This window comes from Rhinopithecus bieti, unplaced genomic scaffold (genome assembly GCF_001698545.2).
Source record: "Rhinopithecus bieti isolate Rb0 unplaced genomic scaffold, ASM169854v2 scaffold_5260, whole genome shotgun sequence".
Taxonomy (NCBI): domain Eukaryota; kingdom Metazoa; phylum Chordata; class Mammalia; order Primates; family Cercopithecidae; genus Rhinopithecus; species Rhinopithecus bieti.
In genome coordinates this window covers 3,077,359-3,100,557 of record NW_016805896.1, presented here as the reverse complement: position 1 = coordinate 3,100,557, position 23,199 = coordinate 3,077,359, and the positions used below count along the sequence as shown (strand labels likewise).

Below are 23,199 nucleotides of genomic sequence, written 5' to 3'. Positions count from 1 at the left end.
ACACGAAAATCACAGTCCATTGAACTGTGATCCACTGTTCCCAACCATTTCCATTGATACCTATTTTTCTTGGTTCATTCATTACCAGTCAGGTGGTTGTATGCACTTAAAAAAAATTAGTGTGGGAGAACTCAAACATTTTAACTATTTATTAACCCTTTTTTCCTCCAAGTTGGGAAAAGCTGGCAGTTCCCTAGCCTGTGTTATACTTTAGTCAGGCTGGGGGTACTTTTGTGCCATAGGCAATGATTCTGAGAATTCTCACCTACAGGTTTCTGAAGTTGTTGTGCATCTACTATAAAATGAAGTGTAGGTGGTAGAAATGAACAATTTTGAGCATATTGTACACCTTTCCTCTTGTAGCAACATATATTCACTATCGTATAGAAGAGATTTCACAAGAAGGCTGGTCAATTACAAAGATGTAGTTCTGGATATATTACATTAGCATTAATTTCTAACTGTTTAACATTGCAGTTGACCTTTGAACAACTTGGATTTGATGAAGCACATCTACCTACATGCAGATTTTTTCCAACAATACAGATCAAAAATAGAGTATTTACAGGATGTGAAGCCCATGTATATAAAGGGCTGTAAACTCAAGTTCTGCAGGGTTGACTGTGGAACTTGATTATGCACAGATTTGGACATACTTGGGGGTGCTGGAACCAATCCCTCTGTATACTGAGGGATGACTGGTGATGCTTTCTTCTGACTTGTTTTAATATGTAGTTATTTATAAACTACAGAAAATGTGGTTGAGGGAGGAGATTTATGTACCAGAGAAAATTTAAGTTAACAACCCCTTTGCTGTTTAGAGAGGGGAATCCTGTTACAGTTGTCTATTAAAGGCTAGATAATTCAAAGATAAACTGTGGATTATAAAAATCTATTGCTTTCTACTTAGTGAGAATTTAGGGTCAGCTGACATTGACTAGGCACATACAACCACGGATAGAGAGCTGTCTCAATAAGACCTTCAGTGGGTCTCTACATTACTGGGTGTGCACCACCAGATATTGATGACTGTGCAGCAGGGTGTGGCTTGGGTCATCTGCCCTCAGATGATCACAGGACCTGGCAGGTAAAGACAACACACTTGGGTTGGAGAGTTAAATAATAATGAGAAACAAGAACACAGCTGTGTTACAGGGTGGTATGAAATAAGTGCCCCGTGTATGGGTTTGATCAGAGCCTGTGGGGTAGCAGTCACAGGGCCTGCAGGGTAGAGTGCTCCCTGCAGTGGGGACAGGTTAGCCCTCTGGATCTATCATTAGCTCTGGGGCTCTAACTGTGGCCTTCCCTGTGATCTGTTGCTGAAAGAACTCAGTTGCTTGGAGGAATAGTGCTGCGCATCATCTTTCGTGTTTTCCTTCTGAGTATGTTGTGCACTCTGGCTGTTTAATTCTTAGGATCCACTAGTTCCTGGACTATGGGAACTGATGACTCGCCCAATGTCACAGACGATGCAGCTGATGAGATCATGGACCGCATCGTCAAGTCGGCCACCCAAGTGCCTAGTCAGCGAGTGGTGCCGAGGGAGAGGAAACGATCCCGGGCCAACCGGAAATCTTGTGAGTGCATTAAAGGAGGCGTGAGTGTTCACCCCTACAGGGATCTGCCCTCCCATTCTATGTGAACTGGGAAAGGTGGAGACACAGCTCCAGTGAATTGTCAGTGGCTCCCAGAGTGCCTACTTGCACTCCTCCACAGAAGGTTTCAGGGTTGGCTGTCAACGTTGGCCATTGTGGAGGAGGGGAGCTGCAGTCACACCTATTCACTGTATCTGCCATTGGTGGCTAGGCCTCTCTCAATGCATACTTTGTTCCCAGGAAGGTATGAAAAGTCCTTAAGTGTCTGTGGGGTATAGGAGTGAGCACTAGTGGAGCCCATCGTTAAGTCCAGCCAAGATGCTCTGCTGGAGGCTGTGTTTCTGCCTTGCACCCAGCACCAGGGGGCGCTTGTGGGGCTGGAGACTGGCCTTCCTGGGTTCATCGCTGCCCACAAGCATGTTGAAGGCAAAAATCAGGGGTAGCAAGTGATTTGATGGTCACTGGGATGCTTGAAACATTTGACGTGGCCTAGGTTGACCATTTTTTCCTTTTCCCACGAAATAGAGGATTCAACTAAATCAGAGTGACTGATTTTCCTTTTTGGTCTGAACCTACTGCCTGCTCCTGCTCACCCAGCTCATGGGTGTGGGGTTGCCTCTGTCTGACCCTCTCAGGGACAGTGCTCCATAGGGAAACAGGATCCTGTGGATCCTTTGACATCTCCCTGCATGAGCTGTGGCCTTGAGTGTTTCAGAAGAGTGCTCAGCGCGCTGCTGGGCCACTCTAGAGGCTGCTTTAGTCTCCACTGGCTTTGCCTCTGAGAATAAGGGCTAGTGACAAGGAAAGAAAACCAGTGGCTTCCTCCTGTTTTCTCCCAAAAGTGAAATGAGTGTGAGTCCAGCTAGGCAGGGAGTTGAGTAAGGACTCAAATTCAGAGAGCCCCGAACATGTTCCACCCTTGAGATTCACACAGGAGGTGACCAGGGTGTGGCCTGTGTATGTTGGACCCAGTGGTTCTGCTTGACCCATTTACAAACGTTTCCAGGATACAGAACACTAACCCACATTCCTGTCGTCTCCTGCTCCTTTCCTATGATCTGCTTTAGTTTCTGATGAGAATTTTTCCCCAGAAAGGAAAATAACACTGGAGTTGAGGGTGGGAGTGCAGATGGGAATGGGATGGGGAGCGGGGAATGGGATTCTCATTCAGTAAGACAGGTGGACTGAGCGTCTGTTTCTGACAAGCTCCTAGATGAGGTGAATGCCTCTGGCCCTTGGTACACACTGAGTAACAAGGTTCTTGAGCTGTGGTTCTCAACCCTGGATGCACATTAGAATGTTCTGCGGAGATGCTTCAATTCCTGATATTTGGGCTGCACCCACACCCACTACTTCAGAACCTCAGGCGTGAGGCCTTGAGGTGTGGGTCCCTGCCCCTTGGATTAGTGGCATTAGGTGTGGGCTTTCTCTTTACTGTATGCCTTCCTCTGCTCTCCACTACGTTTATTTCATTTTTTAAATGGAGAACTATCATTCAGGGAGACTGGCTTGTACGTATTCAAGAATATGTTTATAGATTCCAACATCAATATCTAAGGCATTTACATTTCTTTCTTCTGATATTTTCCTATATTCTCAGTGCTACTATGAATTTTTTGCTTGTCTCCTGGTGCACTTGTAAGAACTTGGCTAGGGGCTTGCAACTCAAAGTTGGACCTCAGACAATATGAGTATCTCCTGGAGGCTTGTTGGAATTGCAGATTTATGGGGCCCTCTTTCCAGGGCAACTGATTCAAATCTGCATTTAATGAGATCCCCAGGTGATTCAAGTTCATAATAAGATGGACAGCACTGGGGCGTGAGACCAGGAGTGGAAACTCTTCTCCGAAGGGGCGAGGCTAATCCACTCACACTCTCAGCTGCATCTCAGTTGCTCTAGGCCAAGGCAACGCTTCCATTTTTGCCTGTCTGCAGGGTGTGAAATAATATTTCCTGTGGTTTTAATTTACATTTCCCTTCACTTTAAGGAGGTTGAGCTTATTACCATTTACATCCATCTCTCCTTTTGTGTATGGTTTGTCTATATCATTGGCTCATTTTTTTGTGATAGGAAATCTCCTTAAATAGCTTTTGAAATGAAACTTCCAAAAGACTTTTTGAGGTCTTAAGTAGGTTATCTTCAGTAGTTGCCCTTTATTGGCCTCCTGTTCATTCAAGGAGGCCAATGGCTACTTCAAGGTCACCACATGGCAGGAACCTGCACACCAGTTAACTTCTGGTCTTTCTGGTGTGGGCAACCTCATTGCAGGGCTCACCATGGGGGAGGAGCTGGGAAGAGCCATGGAGAGGTGGGCCAAGGGAGAGGGTTGGACTAAGGCTGTGAAGACAGAGACATCCCATTTGTCAGGTGCATGGCACCCTGACAGAGGGTTGGAAGGTTTGGATCAGGGACCTCAGACAGGAGACAGCATAGGACATTGGACTGGCTGGTCCCTGGAGGCCCAGAGCATGTTCTCCTCCAAGCCTGCATGGCCCCATCCTCTGGTCTACAGAGATCCAAATTCTTAGGCTCCTAATTTCACTGGGCACAATAACGCAGTCATAATTAATTTTCCTCTTCAATCTGGCCAGAGAGATGTTTTGCCTGTTTTTGTGGCTGACATAAAATAATTTCCTGTGGTATCATTGCCATTTCAATTTTATGCAAAACAGCCATATACTCTTTTTATTTAGCCAAACACATTTTTCCTGTGATACAGTTACTATAACAAGTACAGCACAGAATGTATGTGTTTATCTGTAATGGGTTTATTAGTAATGGCATTATCAACAGAAATTTAAGAAGGGAGAAGTTAGACTTTGATTTCTGTTATAAAGGGATGATAAACTCCAGCTTTTCACAGAGGTTAAAGGAACAAGAAAAAGCAATTTGCAAAATCAATGTGAAGTTTAGCGGTTTGGGCCTCATGCTGAAACAGTGCTGTATTTGATTTGTTTAATGATGGCAATGAGGCAAGTGGATAATGCATAACCAACATATTTGGGCCATAACTCATTTGGCTAAAGACAATAATAGTTCTGCTCTTGCAGGAAACGAAACAGAATCCATCCCATAACCTTGAAATTTATGGCCCGCAAGGCAAGCCACTCAAGGATCAGAGATAATTAAATGTCTGCTTTCATGTTTGATGCTGGTGACTGGGCCCACATGTGCTGAACGTCCCTGAAGCCTGAACTTTGCAGTCAGCTGGGATAGCCAAGGGCATCATAATCGATTCACAGGTTCCCATGGCTCACGTCATCTGCTCTCCCAGCTGGTGCCAATCAGGGGCACATTGAGTAAAATGTTTCAAATCGTCCAGGTGATCTCTAGCCTGTGAAATGGCTGATCCAGCTTTCTCGGGCGCCCCCCGCCCTCTCCCCCCCCCGCCGCACCAGATTCTACCCGAGGATCTCCAGTAGCACCTAATGATTTCTAGAGCTGATTAAAGATGGACTAGCCCCTCCTGTAATGACAGCAGAGGGTGCCTGTGCATGAGCACAAGACATGGGACAAGAGGATAAACAGAGCAAGTTCAAGAGAGAACTGAGGTCTCTTCCCTAAACCCAGGTGGAGAGTCACTGCCTTTTAGAGGGCATCCCTTGCTGCAGAGCAGGGCCAGGCTGGAGGCCAGGACACTGATATGCTAAGTCAGAAAGTCGGGGCTCGGGTGGAAGCCTCGGGGTTAGTGAGGCGGATGCAGGAAGAGTTTTGAAGTGTTTCACTGCATTACATGGCTCTCTGGTGGTTTCACTTTTAGATAAATCACCCTCCCAAACAAGGGGAACTGGGACATTAAAGAGGAGGTTTGTCTATAAGTCCCCCCGGCAGTGTCCATCTGAGTGCCACGTTCAAAAGGATGAAGGAGCAATAAAAAGACGAATCCAAGAACCTGTCTTTCCTGCCTCTGAGAGCGTTTTTGAGGGGAGGCATAGGGTTCCCATGGTGGTACTCAGGGAGGTGTCATACACCTGACCAATGGATGTTACAGTGTTTCATCATTTTTCCTGAGTAAAAATGACAGACCCTCCGCTGTCTTTACAGGAGGAGCCAGTCCATCTTTAATCAGCTCTAGAAATCATTAGGTGCTACTGGAGATCTGCGGGTAGAATCTGGGCAGTGGGGGCAGGGAGGGGGGCACCTGAAGTAAGCTGGATCAGCCATTTCACAGGCTAGAGATCACCTGGACGATTTGAAACATTTTACTCCAAGTTCAAATGGAATCCATTTCCATGCTCAGGAATGCACACATGCCCACAGCAGGGATGGGGCCTGGGTCTCATGTGAGCGACTTGGCCTTACCGAGTATCAGTCATCTTTTGTACGATGAAGGCAGTAGTGCCAGCTTCCCAAGGCGGTTGTGGGGTTAAGTGAGGCATCTATGACAGATTCCCACCACCTTTCTTCCCTTCCAGGCTGTGTCTCACTGCTGCCCAAGGGACAGGTTGCTGATGTGAATTCGTTGCTGCCTGAAGGTGCTTAGGGTCTGCTGTGCACATCCTGACCCAACTGTCTGCTCCTTTCACCCACCTCACTCCCCACCACACCGTCCACTTCACTCTGGCCTGCTGCAGTTAATAGCCTAGACCGATCTTCACCACTTTTTACCCCCAGAATGCTTGCGCCTGTGCACATAAAGGCTGCATTGTCAGCCATAGCACTTGGCTAGCACTGTTGAGATACCCAGGCAGAGGGCTGACACTCTCAATCTGGGAAGGGGAAAGGCAGTTTTGTCCTGCCCAGAACTTAAAATATTGTGGAAAACTCTGAGTCTGTAGTTTTCTGAGCTGCCTTTCCTTTCTATCCTTAGTTTAGGTAAATTCTCCCAGAAAACAATGGGCAGAACTTATTTTTCCTTTCAGGCCAAACTCTCCCTTTGCCCAGCCCCAACATGACTCACAGGAGGAGGCAGTTGGTGCTCGCATTTTACCCAACAGCTTTCTGTTCTGTTCCTACCTAGGAACCAAAAAGACTCTTCAGGAGTACAGGATGCTAATGTAGCCACAGGTACAGGAGGAGGGCATGGGCTGGGCTCTGCAAGGCCAAGGAAGCCACAGCCAGACCAGTGACGGCAGAACGAGTATTTCTGAGTGCTATCTCAGCCTGAGTGAACTTCATTTTGGGTTAGATGGAACTAGGAGACTTCAACCTTGTCACCACAGACTGTCACTGTCCTGAAAACCCCACCTCTTCCTGCATCTCAGATGACAGTGATTTAAGTCAGGGGCCCCAAACCTGGTCTTCTGGTTACCCAGGGAAGGTTCAAATGCAGTGCCTGAACCTCTCCAGGAGACTCTTGGTGAGTCCAAGAAATTGAATTTCAGTCAACTAGATTTGGGAATGCCTGCTTTTTGCTGTTGTCCTGGGTTTTATTGCTTCAACTTTTATTCTGAAAAAATATTAGACTTACAGAAAAGTTACAAAATAGTAGGACAATTTTTGGTACAGTACTATTAACCGAACTGTAGGCTTTATTCAGATTTCACCCGTTTCTCCACGAAGGTCCTATTTTTGCTCCATGATCCTACCCAGGATTCCACATTGCATTTAGCCCTCATGTCTGCTTAGTCTCCTCTAATCTGTAGGGACAGTTTGTGACCTTGGTGTTTTTGAAAAGTGCCGGTCAGTTATTTTGTAGAATGTCTTTCCATTTGGGAAGCTGTGCATATGATGAACAGGATTTTATGTGAAAAAAAAGGAAGTCCCAGGGAGCACATCTGGCCCTACCATTTTACCTCCACTCAGAACAAGGCGGGCGTGAATGGATGGTGTGAACAGTGGCCGAGCCAGGGACCTCCCAGCCACAAGACATGGACATTTAAGGCATCTTTAAGTTCCGACATTAGTCAACTAGAATCCTAGACACATTGCTCCCAATATACCTGGTAGAAAATCTTTGGGATCTTAGGGATTAAAAAAACCCAAAAAACTGATTTTCAAATTACACTTGACAATTATGTGCAAAAAACCCAGAAATAACATCTGCCAGTGCTGCAAAGGTGAAAGCGCACAGATGGATTTCTGTCACCTGAAAGTAAAGTTGGGTCGATTTCCTGTTGATGTGAAAGATGGTCAGGAACGGTCCTGCCAAGCATCGGCAGTGCACAGCTGTTTCCAATGTGGGCTGTGATCCAAAGTCGACTCACACCCTTCTCTACCACTTACTTGTGAGCCTGCGGGCCAGTGACCAGGTTCTCTGGTCCGGGTTTGCTTGCTTATTGAAGATAAAACAAGAGTTCGCATCTCATAGTGTTTCTATAAAGATTAGGTGGAACAACCCATGTAAACACTCAGCAAATGGCGGCTGCCATTGCCATTGTTCTCGGATGCGACCCATCTTAGTAGAATCACCTGCGAACCCTTTGTGGGATTTTTTTAATGTTTTCATTTCTAGGGAGGAAGAAAAAGAACTTGGGTGTTTTTTTCCTGAGTTCCCAGACAGTCCTGTGCTGCATGCTGGCAGCAGAGGCACCCCGCATCAGATTTGTCCACCATCACTGACACTGTGAGAACTGTCACCAGGGCCTGGGGTGCAGGGTGGCTGCTGGTGCCTTCAGAGTGACCCATGCCATCTATGGCAGAGTTGCGAGACAGACAGGGATAAACATTTCCAGTCTGTTCTCTGTTATGAGCTTTCGGGGGAGGCCGTCCCGTGGGAAAGGCTGGAGAGCAGCTTTGATTCAGCTGGAGCATTTGAGTGGGAAGCAGAAATGAGTTGGGGGAGGCCCAGGTGTCATCAGACCGCAGCCGGCCCACCTTGCCGCAGTGCTGGAGAAGCCTCTCTACTGGGTGGCAGAGTTATTTCTGCTGTGGAAGTTTGCTGGGTACCATTTCATACCTTGCCAGCACCTGTTTGCTAGCCCCCTTCTTTTGTTCTCTTATGTCCCCAGCCTTTTTTTTTTTTTGCTTTCTGGAAACTTTCTGAGAGCCAGCTCCCTGTCTGGACCCGGTCTACTGCCCTGAGTGTTTCTCCCCACACTGTATCCGTGTCAGGCCCTTGCCTTTCTCCGCAGAGGCTCGCATTGCAGAGGCTCAGGGTTCATATGCACATGATGTTTGATGAATGGCAAAGGAACTGCTCAGCAGACAGATGGTTGACCAGACACCCAAGGGGGCCCTTGTTGCACGTGACTTGAATTGGGTGCAAGACTGATTTCAGCTGATTACTTTTTTTCACGTGGTCTTTCAAGTGGTAAGGTGAATTAACTTTGGTTAACAAAGGAAGGGTTCAGATTCTCAAGGTATTTTTCATTATACCAAGGGGCTAACAGATATCTAAGAGAATTTATTTTTCACATTGCCATGGAGGTCCGTAGAAAGTAGGATTTCATAAATGGGGAAGACTTTTCCGTGAATACTCGCTTTTCAGGGATACATCTGGTAAGCTAAGGGAATGAAGCCTATGTTGGCTTTTCCCTCACAGCAGAGGACACATGAGCCCCGACCAGAGCGTGAAGGAGGGTCCCAAGGGGTCTGGAATATCCAAACCATGAGTAGACCCACGAGGGAGAGGGCACAGGCTCTGTGCTGTCAGGCAGCAAGGCCCATGCAGGTACCATTTAGTTCTGTTCCCTGAGCCTGTCCCAGATAGGCTGGCCCAATGCCCAAAGCTATTAAAAGACTGTTACATGAGCTGTAAGGTGACAGGGCCCTTATTCAAGTATTCATATTTATATCAACTGAACTGAGCAGTTATAGGACTAAAGCAAATGCAAACAGAAGTGTTGAGCATCTCTAAATACCTTCAGGGGTAAAATGTCTGTGGGGTCTTCTGTAGTCATTTGGCCAAAATATATACCTAAACAGACAAAGATTCATAGACTGATGTCCACACCACCTTCTGTGGCTGGTGAAATTTAAGATGCCCAGCTAGTGCAGCATGAACTTCTTCTTTTTTTTTTTTTGAGATGGGGCCTCACTCTGTCACCCAGGCTGGAGTGCAGTGGCACGATCTCAGCTCACTGCAACCTCCACCTCCCAGGTTCAAGAAATTCTCTGCCTCAGCCTTGCGAGTAGCTGGGACTACAGAGACGTGTGCCACCATGTCTGGCTAATTTTTGTATTTTTAGTAGAGATGGAGCTTCACCATGTTGGTCTCAAACTGCTGACCTCAAGTGATCCACCTGCCTCAGCCTCCCAAAGTGCTAGGATTACAGGTGTGAGCCACCGTGCCCAGTCAGCATGGACTTCTTTAGGAATTATTTTGTATCTTGGTTAAGAAGTCTCAGCAAGAGGTCTTCCTTGTCAAGAGGGATATTTTATCTTACTTACTGTTGTTAAAATTATCTTTCTTTAACAAACACTCTAAGGAGTCTTTAAAGAATGTAAAAGGTTATTACAAACTAGTATTTTTACTGCTGCCCCATAGAACAAATTCTTTTACTCAGCTGAATGTAATCTGCCTCCAGCTGAGACTTAGGAGCCAAGCATTTTGTCTTGTTGAGCCAGACATTCAGTCTGGAGGCCAAGAGATCAGGGGTGGGGGAAGTAGTAGCTAGTGCAAGAACAGCTACAGATAGATGGCTCTGGGGCCCAAAGCTAGGCTTGGAAATACAGTAGTTGCAGTGACACGATTTGAGAGAACCTCTCACCACATATCCCATGTCTCTCTAAAAATCCATACTTGATGTCTGTGTTTTGATTCTTTGAGTTAAATGCTGAGCACACAATGAGTTCTCAATAAATCACTTGTTGATTGACCAACTGATGGATATGATGTTGACCCCTGTTCCAAGTGCTGATTCCTGGAAGAGAAGGAGCCCTTTATTTTCATAACAGATATCAGTCCCCATTGATTCTGCCATGGACATAGGTCTTTCAGATCTTTTGTCCACAGGCTGAGTGAACCTTTGTTTAGGGGATGATGGGGAGGCATAGACCACGTGGTGTGGCCTGCAGATGCATGAGGTGGGCCCTGGCCTCTGGGGAGTGGATGAGGGGAGTTGTCAAAGGAAATGGGGAGACATTAAGGTGAGCTTACTTTCTCTGAACTTTGATCAACAGCCTGCCCTGGTCATCTCAGGAACTCTGGCTGATTTGGGATTTAGAGTGAAGGCAGATCCATAACATTTCTCTTCTGAAAATGAATACCCCAAACTCTGTGTGACCTTTAAAGAAATGCACAGTGGGTCAAATACAATTTGTAAATTAAGGAAAATGTAATCAGCCACCCTTTCAAATGAAGACTTGTCTTGGGTGAGGCAGCTACCTCCTCATTCACCCTTATCCAGCCTTTATTTTGATGTTGAAATTGAAATACTGAACAATGGGAATACCATCATGCCAAGCTAAACACAAGCCAATTCTAAGTCAGTTAAGTATGAGCATCCCTCCAGTTGCCAACTGCAACCCCCCAGTGAGAGTGATCATAGGCCCTTCTTGAGTCTTGTGTGTTCCATAGAAAACAGTGACCAATTCCACCCAGAATAAGTTTGGCAGTTTGCTCCTTAGCCTCCATTCCTCGAGGAGCCACTGGTTATTTTAATTACTGTCTCTAGAGGCCTTTTAATGAGTTAAGGCTAAGACCCACAGTACTCATGGAGAGATCCGTCCTCACTGCTGCCCCTTGCCCTGGCTTCGTGAACTTGCTCTGTGGGGACATGGTTCTTGAGCATGTCCCCAGCTATCGCTGGTCCTCCCTTGGATTTGTGAGGTTGCTGGGTCTTGCAGAACCCCCCGCTGTGCACTGGTTGCCTCACCTCATTTATATTAGTGGAGCTTGCATTTTCCTCTCTGGAATCACCTTCCCAGCTCTGATACACTCCTCATATGGTGCAGATGCTGAGGTCTCTCCTGCCTTCTGCACTTGTGCAGTTTGTACCACTTTCTCAGAAGCCTCGTGAGGGTGAGCCCCTCCTTTCTCTCCTCTTTATAAGTGCCCCACCACTCCTTGCGGCCCTCCAGATCAGCACCTGTGGCATTGGTAGGCCAGCTTGTGTAGCCCCAAACGTTTGCCCTGGCAGACAGACGGCAGGGCACTTCAGCAAGAGCAGGAAGGTGCAGTGTGAACCCTCTGGCTTCTCTGGAAGTCCCTGGGGAGAAGGGGGGACTGGGGTGTTGACTGTCCCGTGCCTTGCTGCTCATACTTCCTTTTCTTTTCATCCCTTTGGCTGCGGCCTGCGCCACCACTGCAGTGCGAAGAACCCTGAAGAGCGGCCTGACCCCGGAAGAAGCCAGAGCCCTGGGCTTGGTTGGCACCTCAGAGTTGCAGCTGTGACACTCATGGGGTACTCCCAGGAGTGTGCTGAGCAGAAGGCAAGCTCTTGCTGGATGAAACCTCTCCAGGTGGGGTTGGGGAGACTTGACATTAACATCCAACAGTTTGAAAAGGGAGAGCTCAATTCCCAGTGTCACCCCATGGCTTGTGTTGCCTGCTACACATTGACTTGGATCTCCAGGAGTCCCCTGCACATACCTTCTCCATCGTGTCAGCTGTGTTTTTCTTGACTCCATGACACCCGGTTTTATTAGTTCCAAAGTGTGACACCTTTTCTGGGCAAGGAACAGCCCCTTTAAGGAGCAAATCACTTCTGTCACAGTTATTACAATAATATGAGGCAATCTGATTAGCTTCACAGACTGAGTCTCCACAACACCAAAATATCCAGATGTAAACCCCAAACTTGTACACAAAAGAAAGCACAGATTGTTTACCAGTTGTGGATTTTAGATGTACCAAATGTTTATACAAATACATAAATGTACACCATGTTTCAAATACTAAATAAATAGAGTTTAATGCCATAATGAGAAACTTTTATTCTCCTGGGAACAGGACCTTAAACAGTTCCGCAGGCTCGCCTCTTCAGAATGGCAAAACTCTTATCAGTGTCATCAGAAGCACCCTCACTTGGAACGGCCTTCAGATCCTTTGGGCTATATTTTGTTAATAGAGTGAGTGGCATCAACAGTGTGCTCTTTGGAACTCCTTTTATAATTGGGCCTAAGTTCTTGTTATGGGACATGTTAGCTATTGTTAACCTAACATCTATCACATTACCTGTGTAGTTTTTTTTGCCCCATCATGATGTGAAAGCAAAAATGAGAGTAGCAGTTTACAAATCTGAACTATGCCACAACTCACTCACTGGCCTCTTATGTCAAAATTCATTTTCTCAAAAAATTTACTAAATCACCAAAACAAAATGGAAATGTAAAGCTTTGTGTACAGAGAGCCGCAGAATCGCATACTTAGTATAGTCATGCACCACTTAACGATGGGGATATGTTCTGAGAAATGTGTTGTTAGGCAATTTCATCATTGTGCAAATATTATAGACCATACTTACACAAACCTAGATGGTACAGCCTATTATGTACCTAGGCTATTTGATACAGTCTGTTGCTCCTAAGTCACAAATCCATACAGCATGTGACTGACTGAATACTGTAGGCAGTTGTAATAGTGGTATTTGTGTTTGTAAATATACCTAAACATAGAAAAGGTACAGTAAAAATACAGTATCAAAGATAAAAGGTGCACCTCTATAGGGCACTTACTATGAATAGAGCTTGCAGAACTGGAAGCTGCTCTGGGCAGGTGAGTGGTGAGTGAATGTGAAGGCCTGGTACATTACTGTGCACTTTTATCCATCTGGCAGCATAATAGGTTTGTTTACACCAGCATCACCACAAACGCGTGAGTACTGCAGTGCACTATGACATTATGACGGCTACAATGTCACTGGTGATAGGAATTTTTCATCTCCATTATAATCTTACGGGACCACTGGCATATATGTGGTCTATAGTGAACCAAATCACTGCTCTGTGGCACATGACTATGCATGCTTCTCAAGTGCAGGTCATCAACAGCTAAGTTCAGAGGGGAAGGCACCAGGAGAGACTCTAAGCAACTGTAGAGCAATACTGAGGGGGCTGAGGCCCAGGTGGTGGTCATACCCTCCACAAGCCCCTTGGCCTGGGGTCACATGGTCCCCTATGAGGAACCTCTGCCTCTGAAAACAGGGAAAGGTAAACCATTGCAGCAGGTATTTTGAGGGGCTGAAAAATCATCAGGTCACTAATTCCATCTTTGCCCCACTTTTAAAACCTCTGTAGGCCAGGTACGGTGGCTCACACCTGTAATCCCAGCACTTTGGGAGGCCAAGGCAGGTGGATCACGAGGTCAGGAGATCGAGACCATCCTGGGCAACATGGTGAAACCCCGTCTCTACTAAAAGTACAAAAATTAGCCGGGTGTGGTGGCGCATCCCTATAATCCCAGCCCCTCAGGAGGCTGAAGCAGGAGAATTGTTTGAACCAGGGAGTCAGAGGTTGTAGGATAACACCACTGCACTCCAGCTGGTGACATAGTGAGACTCTGTCTCAAAAGAAAAAAAAGAAAAAGCCTCTGTGAGTCTGCATTCCTGAATCTGGGGATATGTGATTTATAGGCAATGTGCAGTAGCATTGCTTAACAAGCCAAAGATAATATATTTTCCCCATAGGCCTCTGTGCCTGTGTTCCCCTCTCTGCTCTAACCCCTCTTATGGAGACAGGGAGCTTGTTGAAGCAGACATTTGTCAAATAGTACATGATGGATGTGAACACCCCAGGAGAGGCTAGAACTTGCAAGAGTTGGGTCTGTACATTATAGACTGTTGAGTTTAATCACCTTACTGAAAAGAATACATAGGGTAGTAATAGTCATTTTCCATATGCTTCTAAATAACAGGTCCAATATTCCGCTTATGGTTTAATAGTTTGTGAGAGTGTTCGCCTATTGCTTGGCACTGAATGCAGATTTGGAATATTTGTATGACATGAGATAATGATGCACAGACAAAAGGAAGCTGCATTTTTTCACACTGTTTAGTGAACAAATATGTCAATGTCCTCCTGAGAGTCCTTGGTATTCTGCTGAATTGTTGCTTTAGAATGGAAGGTCACATTTAGAAGGAAGTGATTAAATAAACCTAATTTAATTTTGTTTTAGGGATCAAAAAGTTCTCAGAAGCAGCAAGCAAGGTCAACTAATTTCTTGCTTACAGCTAAGTAAATAGGATCTCTTTTATTGGGCCCAGCAGCTTGAATAGTGCCACTGTAGTATGGGAATAAGATAGGGTGGTGGTTCCCAGCCCAGTCTACACATCGGACTGATCTGGGTGCTTTGAGCACTACTGATATTTCTGTCCCTCTACCAGAGATTGTGGTTTAATTGGTGTGAAGTGTGGCCTGGACTTTGGAACATTTAAAAGATCTTATCATCTCCTTCCCCCCAATTCTAATAAGAAGATAGATGTGGAACTCACTGGGTATTTTTCTCTCTCTTTTTTGTTGGGGGGAGATGGAGTGGGAGTTAGAGACTGAAGATGATGTTTTTGAGAACTTTGCAAAACCAATAATAATTCCCCCCCAAGACAGGACTGGTTTTTAATCACTATCAGGTAACTGATCAGCTAGGACATGTTTGAGCAAAGCTGCCCTCACACTGTGTGCCCAGAGATCTCTGCTGCTTCCTTGCCTACCCCGAAAGCCAGGAGGCAGTGACAACTGAGTCCCTCACTAAACATTTGGAAATGAAATGAACATTGGAAAAATCCCCAGTAACATGGGAGGAACATCGGAAGGCCAGCTCTTGCCACCTCTCTTTTTTCTTCCCCTACAGAAATGCCTGCCAGCTCAGTGGCAGGACAGACATGCTGAGACAGAGGTGAACCCAGAGCCCTGTCCACAAATATCAAGGAGCAGTCAGGGTGTGCCAGCAAGTCCTGGGAGCTCTAGAACCTTCTGCTCCAGATTCCTGCTCTTCCTCTTGGATTATTCAAATCCACTGGGGGACTAGATCCATCAAAAAAGGCCTAGAAGAGCCGATAAGAAAAATCAATTTGTGTTGCTAAACTTAGTGGTTCATTAGTTTTTAGTGAAACTAAGGGGTGTTTCCTATTGCTTGTTTCCCCTCTCTTGATGCCACTCATTCTGACGGCCTCTATGAGCAATTCTTAATTCAGGATGTTAAATTTTTCTAAAAGACCTTCAAGAAGCATGAAAGTGAATAGTACCTTACACTTATAAGATGCTATTCCTCATCTGCCTGGTAATGACCATAGATGTTTTTGCCCCTGTGTCTTAGCACCTATGTCCTAGTATGTATTGAAATTACAAAACTGCCAGAAAAAAAAGGTAAACACTTTTCAAAGGTGTTTGGATTTGGGTTTCTTTGGAATATTAAGGTTTTTTTCTTTCTGTTTAAAAAATAACTTAAGGATCTGGGGATGGAGTGGGAGGGTGCACAGGGCCTTGGAGGGCTGATGACCCAGTTTAGTTTTCTTCCAAGTCCATTGTTAACACAGTGCAGTGGGGAAGAACAGAGGCCAGGAGTAGGAGACTTGGTTTCTAGGCTCCTGGTCTGTGAGTGGCCTCTACATTGTCCATGGCTCCCAAATCCACTATTTCTGTGTTCATGGATACACGTAAGATGGTGTATCACCAAATAGCACTGTAACAGGTTGAATGACGGCCATCTAACAGTAGCAGGTCCTAATCCCTGGAACCTAGAAATGTTACCTTCTGAGGAAGGTCTTTGCAAATGTGATTAAATTAAGGATCCTGATATATGGGGATTATCTTGGATCATCCGGGTATTCCCTAAACTCAGTGATGAGTATCCTTATAAGAGAAAGGCAGAGTGAGATTTGATACACACTAAAGGCAACATGAAGACAGATGTGGAGACTGGAGTGACCTGGCCACAAACCATGAAACGCTGGCAGCCACTAAGAGCGGTAAAAAGCAAGGAACAGCTGTAAAAGGCAAGGAACAGGTGCTGCCCTGGAGCCTCCAGGAACAGCACAGCCTGCTCGACACCTTGATTTTGGCTCAATAAAACTAATATTGAACCGCTAGCCTCCAGAAATATGATAAAATAAATTTCTGTTGTCCTAAACCACCAAGTTTGTGGTGATTCCTCACGGTATCCTCTAAGAAACAATACAACCACCCCAAATGTGCACTGCGCGCCCGTTACGGAGGTAACTGTGCGCCAGGCACTTGGGATTCATCTGGGAAAAAGGAGAGTCATGGTCCTTCCCCTTAGGGCCCTTTCCTGGGGCCTGGGAAGGAGTCATCTACTGAAATTAAAATTTTAATTCATCTACCACTCTGTAGCCATATCTAGATTTTTAAAATCAGAAATCATTTTATCAGAGAGAGAACTACAAATAACACCAAATTGCCTAAGATAGGGGATGAAATGCCTTTGCAAATGCAGTGAAGGTATATGATATTAAAATGCACCATTCAGTTTGTCAAAAAAGGTGGTCTATTTGGTAGAAAAATCAGTTGTGTTTGCTAGACAATTTGTGGAGGGAAAATGGACTTTCTGAGTGATTTCTAAAAATAGCTAAAATGTTGTTTATTGAAGGCATCTCTGTGTGAGCACTTCATAATGTATTATTTAATAGAATCCTTATAGCCACTCTGCATTTTCATTTTTCATATAAAGAAACTGAGGATGAGACATACTGAATAACTCTCCAAGGACAGACAATAAGAAGTGATATATCCTGGCTTGTCTCACTAGTACCTGCTTATTTTCTTGTTCTTTTAGAAATCTTAAGACAGCTGCTAGTTTAATATCAATAGTCAGCTATGCTTTGGGGCACGAAATATGCAGCCCAGTCTGAACTGGGGTGGGCCTGGTGGGTGGGGAGCCAGCCAGTTCTACCTTGACCAAGCTGAAAAGTCGTGGAGGCCTAGTCGTGTACAGGGTGGAAGCACTGTACCTTAAAATTTTCCTGGCCAGGCGCGGTGGCTCACGCCTGTAATCACAGCACTTTGGGAGGCCAAGGTGGGCGGATCACCTGAGGTCAGGAGTTCGAGACCAGCCTGAACAATATGATGAAACCCCATCTCTACTAAAAATACAAAAATTAGCTGGGCGTGTGGCATGTGCCTGTAATCCCAGTTACTCAGGAGGCTGAGACAGGAGAATCGCTTGAACCGGGGAGGTGGAGGTTGCAGTGAGCTGAGATTGCGCCATTGCACTCCAATCTGGGTAACAAGAGCGAAATTCTGTCTCAAAAAAAAAAAAATTTCCTGAACACTGAAAATTTTGTTCAAGGTTGGCAATCATGTACAAATTTCACATCAATTATACTTAATTGGTAATCCATCCCACATCCAGCCATTGCTCCATCTATGTAGGTTCAGCACCAGTCGGAAGGTTCAGAAGTAGAAAATATTTTTTTGTGCTTTGATGATAGAGTCATTCCCACTCTGATTGGTGAATGGATATGGTGAGAGGTTATTTGGATTGCTGAGACTTGCCCGAGGGAGGACCAAGCCCATTTTATTCTCCTAATAAGCACTACTTAATGTCTTTAAGAATAATTTTTGTTTAAGAGGATTCACTTGAGGAAGTTAAGATTTAGGATTTTGGGGGATTTGTAGTTCAAACACAGTTCAGTTGTTGACAATAGAGACTGTTCCTAATTACTGGATTAGTGACAATGACTCCAGAATGTTTTGACATTTAAAACTACAGCATTATATGTACAGGAAAATTAAATAGGCTGGATAATTAGAAGTGTCAACAAAAAGAATAGGATCTGTAACTCTGGAGAGGAAACTATTTCTTGTAAAGGGTCAACCAAAAGACAGGCACTTTGAGGGACAGGAGGGTAGATCAGGGACTTATGCTGAATGGGTTGGCCAAGTATACACACTCAACGGTTACAGGAGAAGCTATGAATATTCACGAAGGTGGTCCTGATGCGTATGTACTGAATAAACATGTGTTACATATGGCCCATGTTCACTGAGGGGTGGAGACTTTTAAATGTATTACAATTAAGCCCTATACATCAAAAGGTGAAGCAGAGACACGAAGGCACTCAAGTGTGCAGCCTCTGTGAAACTGGCCAGGACCAGTCCATGGTTGGTGGTCTTTTACCAAGAGAAAGTTACAGAAATAAATGGCTTGTCCAATCAAAGCATAGTTATGGCTGATAGAATAAGGGGTCAGTTAGCATCTGGTGGTGCTCTGTCACCCAGGCTAGAGTGCAGTGGTGCAATCTCGGCTCACTGTAACCTCCGCCTCCCGGGTTCAAGCCATTCTCCTGCCTCAGCCTCCTGAGTAGCTGGGACTACAGGTGCCCACCACCACGCCAGGCTAATTTGTTTGTATTTTTAGTAGAGACGGGGTTTCACCATCTTAGCCAGGATGGTCTTGATCTCCTGACCTTGTGATCCACCCGCCTCGGCCTCCCGAAGTGCTGGGATTACAGGCCTGAGCCACCGCGCCCGGCCAATTGTTTTATTCTTTAAGTGTAGGGAGGGTGCATGACTTAACCCTTGGCTGACATGGCCTTAGGTCCTGTTTATTATTTGGTATCTTATTTTCAGAGTTGTTCCATCAGTCTTATGATGTCTATTTTAAAATCAATGCTGATCAGTTGTTGTGTCTAAAACCACAAAAGGGAGGGGGTATGATGAGGTGTGTCTGACCTCCCATCCTGTTATGGTCAGGAACTCAGTTTGTAAGGCTCTCTAGAGTCCCCTTGGCCAACAGAGAGTCTGTTCGCTTTTTTGGAGAGTTTTATTTGTAGTTCTCAGAAGCAACACCTAACAGTGAAAAATAGCACATTCTTGCCATAACTGAGGAATGATTGCAACACTGCTGTTCCCATGCCGTTGGATTGGTGCCTGCTGCACACACTGCAGCTCCAGGGCTTCGTGCCACTGGCTCTTTGCTTGTGGCCAGTCCCCATGCCTGCAGAGATACAGCTCCTCAGTTCCCATTGGAGGGACTCAACAGCCAGTTTCCAGTGAACACATTTTCTTCTATTCATTTTGATATTGTAAGTTATCTGGTGTAGGTGGAAATAGGAATACGTGGGTCTTGGTGCAGAATTTGAAGATATTCCAGAGTCATGCATAGCATGCATAGCATGTTACAGGTAGCACATTAAATCAGCCACAAGGTAATAGAGGGCCTTGTGTTCCTCTGTGTCAGCAGCAGTTTTCCTGAACTATGAGAGGTCACTGCAGTACGTGGACTATTCAGTTGGCCCACCTAAGCAGAGGATTTGGCTTTTTCACTTTAAGAAAACTAACCAGAAATTTTGTTTCCCTTCAGAGAGAGACTCCACCCCTAATAGTACCTGCCTAAAAATGCTTTTAAGTCCTCACTGCTCTTTGGGGAGAGCGATCCCATTGGGGAACAGCCAGATGCTTTTGGGCAGGGCAATGGGCTAGGAAACAGATAAAGCTGCCTTTCCAAAAAACACTTGTCATGTACTCAAGGGAATAATTATAGTTTTTTAAATTCCAATTTTCAAATAAGAACTGAATAAAAATGTGGTAGTTATACAGGAAGAGCTGGCTGCCTGGGACAGTTCTTGTAGCCATTTTATCCAGTCCCTGTAAAGAGGGATCCTTGATGATACACTTATTTAGACAAGGTGATTTTATTGGAACTCAGCACACAGCAGCAGGTGGTAAACTGGCTACAGAATAGAGCAATTCAGTCAACTTCAGAGGCTTCTTGGCTTAGATGATTAGGCATGCGATTAGGAATGTTGTGAGAATAAAGGAGCTCATTCACAGAGATGCAGCACATCCTCAGAAATGCGGCCTCAATAGAAGGAAATGAGCTCTAATCCAGCTAGCTGTCCCTCTATGAGCAGGTGGTATGAAAAAATCACATGTCTTTGGAAGAAAAAATTGCCTGAAATTCTAAGGGTTGTGGTAGTTTAGAACTTTCTCAACCTATCTGTCTATCGATCAATCTACGTGTGTGTGTGTGTGTGTGCAAGTGTATACACATATAGAAGTTCACTAACTGTTGGGTTAAATGAAACTATATGGACTTGTGTTTGTGAACAAATGTAAGACAGATGTTTGAATTTGTCTTGTGCTTGAATTCTGTTTCTGATATATTGAAGATGGATTACCATTTTTTAATGGCCTAAAAACCTGATTTGTGAAGATAGTTATTAAGGCCACAGTCATCTATTTTAGAATCTAATTTTCAAAGGAAAATTGAGTTTTTCTGATGAGCACTGAGTTGCTCAATAAACATACATTCTAGAGCCCCAGCGTCATGTCCCAGAACCTGTGTAGCCAGGATCTAGAACCACCTGTGGTAGCAGATGTGGCCTGGAACCGCCAGGCACTTAACCCTCAAGCACCACCCATATCGCCGTCTCTATCCCATGAGATGGCCTTGTTTTCAAAATGAAATTGGAAAGTATAAAGCTGGGCGCTGGGGCCTTGGTAAAGGTGAGCTGTTTTTCCAGAGGTTTAATCTTGTCCTTAGTGTGTTCTACACTTAAAGCTTTTGCTTGAGGGATGGGGTTTCTCCTTTACACTCAACTATGCTCAGGCTGTTTGTGTCCCTGCCCTAGGGACACATTCTTTTCTAGTCTTTATGCTGGGGAAGAAAAATTAACCTAGCTGGTCTTCAGAGGAGTACCAGTTACCACAAAACATTTTTTTTTTTTTTTTTTTTAATTTTAAATTTTAAATTTTTGTGGGTACATAGTAGGTGTATATATGAGATATTTTGATAACAGGCATGCAATGTGTAATAATCAAATCATGGAAGATGGGGTATCCATCCCCTCAAGCATTTATCCTTTCTGTGAGAAATATTATTTCTTGGACAATTATTTCTGAGGCTAGGAGGATGATCCCAAACCTAGCCCCCTCTGCTCCCTAGGAGGGCAAAGGAAATGAGCTGCTTTAAGATGCAGAAAATCCTGAAGACCTAGAACCTGCTCCTTACTTTCCCACAGCTTTCCATACTGGAGACTGTGCAGAGACCCAGAGAGACTGGGGCTGCCTTGGGGTCTTTGACTATCACATGGGGAAAGCTCAGAACCTGCACAGCCCACTCTGCAGCTAAAATGGGTAGCAGCAGGCTAACTCATCCTTGGCTTTTCCTATGAGCCACGGGCTGCAAAAGTAATATGTGAAGTAGAAAAGGATGTTGTGTTTTAGGTAAAAAAAAAAAAAAAAAAAAAGTCTTAAGATTAGGTAAATATCCTTATTCTTTGTTGACTATAGCATAGTATAAAATGGCTTTTCTGCATTTTCAGAGTTATTCTGAAAATTATAATATAAAGCAAGCCATGCTTGCTCTGACTAGGGCTGCCCAGTGTAACGTTCTGTGATGATGGAAATGTTCTATATATAACTATCTAATATGGTAGCCACTAGACATATGTGATTACTTAATACTTGAAATGTGGCTGGAGATTGAGGAACGAATTTAAAATTTTTATTTTAGTTTATGGCTATGTATTAGCACAGGTCTGAGAGAATACATACCTTTATATGTACTTTATTGCTATTTATTCCTTTTATACACAGGAAGTTTTTATGTTAAATTTAATTTTGTATAAAATAGCTTTGGACTGCAGTTTCCTCCATCATGCACATGAAACAATGGCTAAGAAACTATATGATATGGTTTGGCTGTGTCCCTACCCAAATCTCATATTGAATTGTAGCTCCCATAATTCCCGTATGTTGTGGGAGGGACCCAGTGGGAGATAACTGAATCATGGGGGTGGTTTCTGCCATACTGTTCTTGTGGTAGTGAATAAGTCTCACAAGGTCTGATGATTTTATAAGGGGTTTCCTCTTTCACCTGGCTCTCAGTCTCTCTTTTGCCTGCCGCCATGTAAGATGTGCCTTTTGCCTTCTACCATGATTGTGAGGCCTCCCCAGCCACGTGGAACTGTGAGTCCATTAAACCTTTTTCTTAAAAAATTACCCTGTCTTGGGTATGTCTTTATCAGCAGCATGAAAATGGACTAATACACTATGTTCACCCTCTGCCTACATTGTGTTCTGAGTCTTGGGAATTCTTATCCACAAAGGAGAATTCTATGTGAAGTCAATACTATCAAACATACACTCCTCTCTTGACATATCCCACCTAGAAGATGCAATCTCTCCTCAGCAGAGTCCACATCAGACCTGTGAGTATAACCCTGTGATTATAATACATGCCATGGCAGAACGCACATCTTTAACAGCTAAATCCACCTTACAATAATGCTTTAAAAAGCAGCATTTCAGTTATTGTGGTGGTGGTATGTGTTTTCACCGTCACACTGTGGCTGGTCTTCACTACTGCATTTCACCCTTGTCACCTGGGAATTCTGTTCACAAAATATTTTATCCATGTGAGACTATGTAGTTGGTTGGATACTGAAATCATCCAGATAGATGGTTTCTTTCATAATGCTCGCTACATTTATCAAGGATGGTATTGGACAAGGCCTGGGTGCTAAGAGCTATAGGGAACATAAGGATGTGAGATTACAAAGATCCCATTTTCAGAACCACAGAGGTACACTGTCAGATAAGAGTTTTGAGCCACAGCTAGTGAGTGGCAAGAGGCAGTCTGGGAGACAATGTTTGGATGCCAAGACATTGGAACATTGCTAACATCTTTCATTATGGCACAGTTTTATGACAGGGATGGTCTGTGGGCTGAACTAAGGTATCCTGCCTTTAAAGTAGTGACTGTCTTTTTATAATTTGCATAAACATTTAAATTAACAGCATTTTTACTTTTTTTGTTTTTTTCTCAATTTTGCTTGTTGTCTGTTCCTACTGGTCTATCCTGAAGTATGAAGCAGTTCTTGA

General features: G+C 44.6%; 2 protein-coding genes across 2 annotated transcripts in view; one reads left to right on the top strand and one right to left on the bottom strand.

The window, feature by feature from the left end:
- The window catches only part of FHOD3 (formin homology 2 domain containing 3), a 432,873-nt gene extending 420,531 nt beyond the window's left edge, over positions 1–12,342 (top strand). Inside the window, 2 exon segments of the mRNA XM_017873931.1 lie at positions 1,416–1,577; positions 11,730–12,342. Of these exon segments, the coding sequence (XP_017729420.1) occupies positions 1,416–1,577; positions 11,730–11,812 (245 nt within the window). The 3' untranslated portion in view covers positions 11,813–12,342.
- A 6,496-nt stretch (positions 12,343–18,838) lies between these two features.
- The window catches only part of TPGS2 (tubulin polyglutamylase complex subunit 2), a 42,986-nt gene continuing 38,625 nt past the window's right edge, over positions 18,839–23,199 (bottom strand). The window contains exon 7 of the mRNA XM_017873998.1: positions 18,839–19,406. Coding sequence (XP_017729487.1) covers positions 19,149–19,406 — 258 coding nt within the window. The 3' untranslated portion in view covers positions 18,839–19,148. The remainder of the gene's footprint in view (positions 19,407–23,199) is intronic.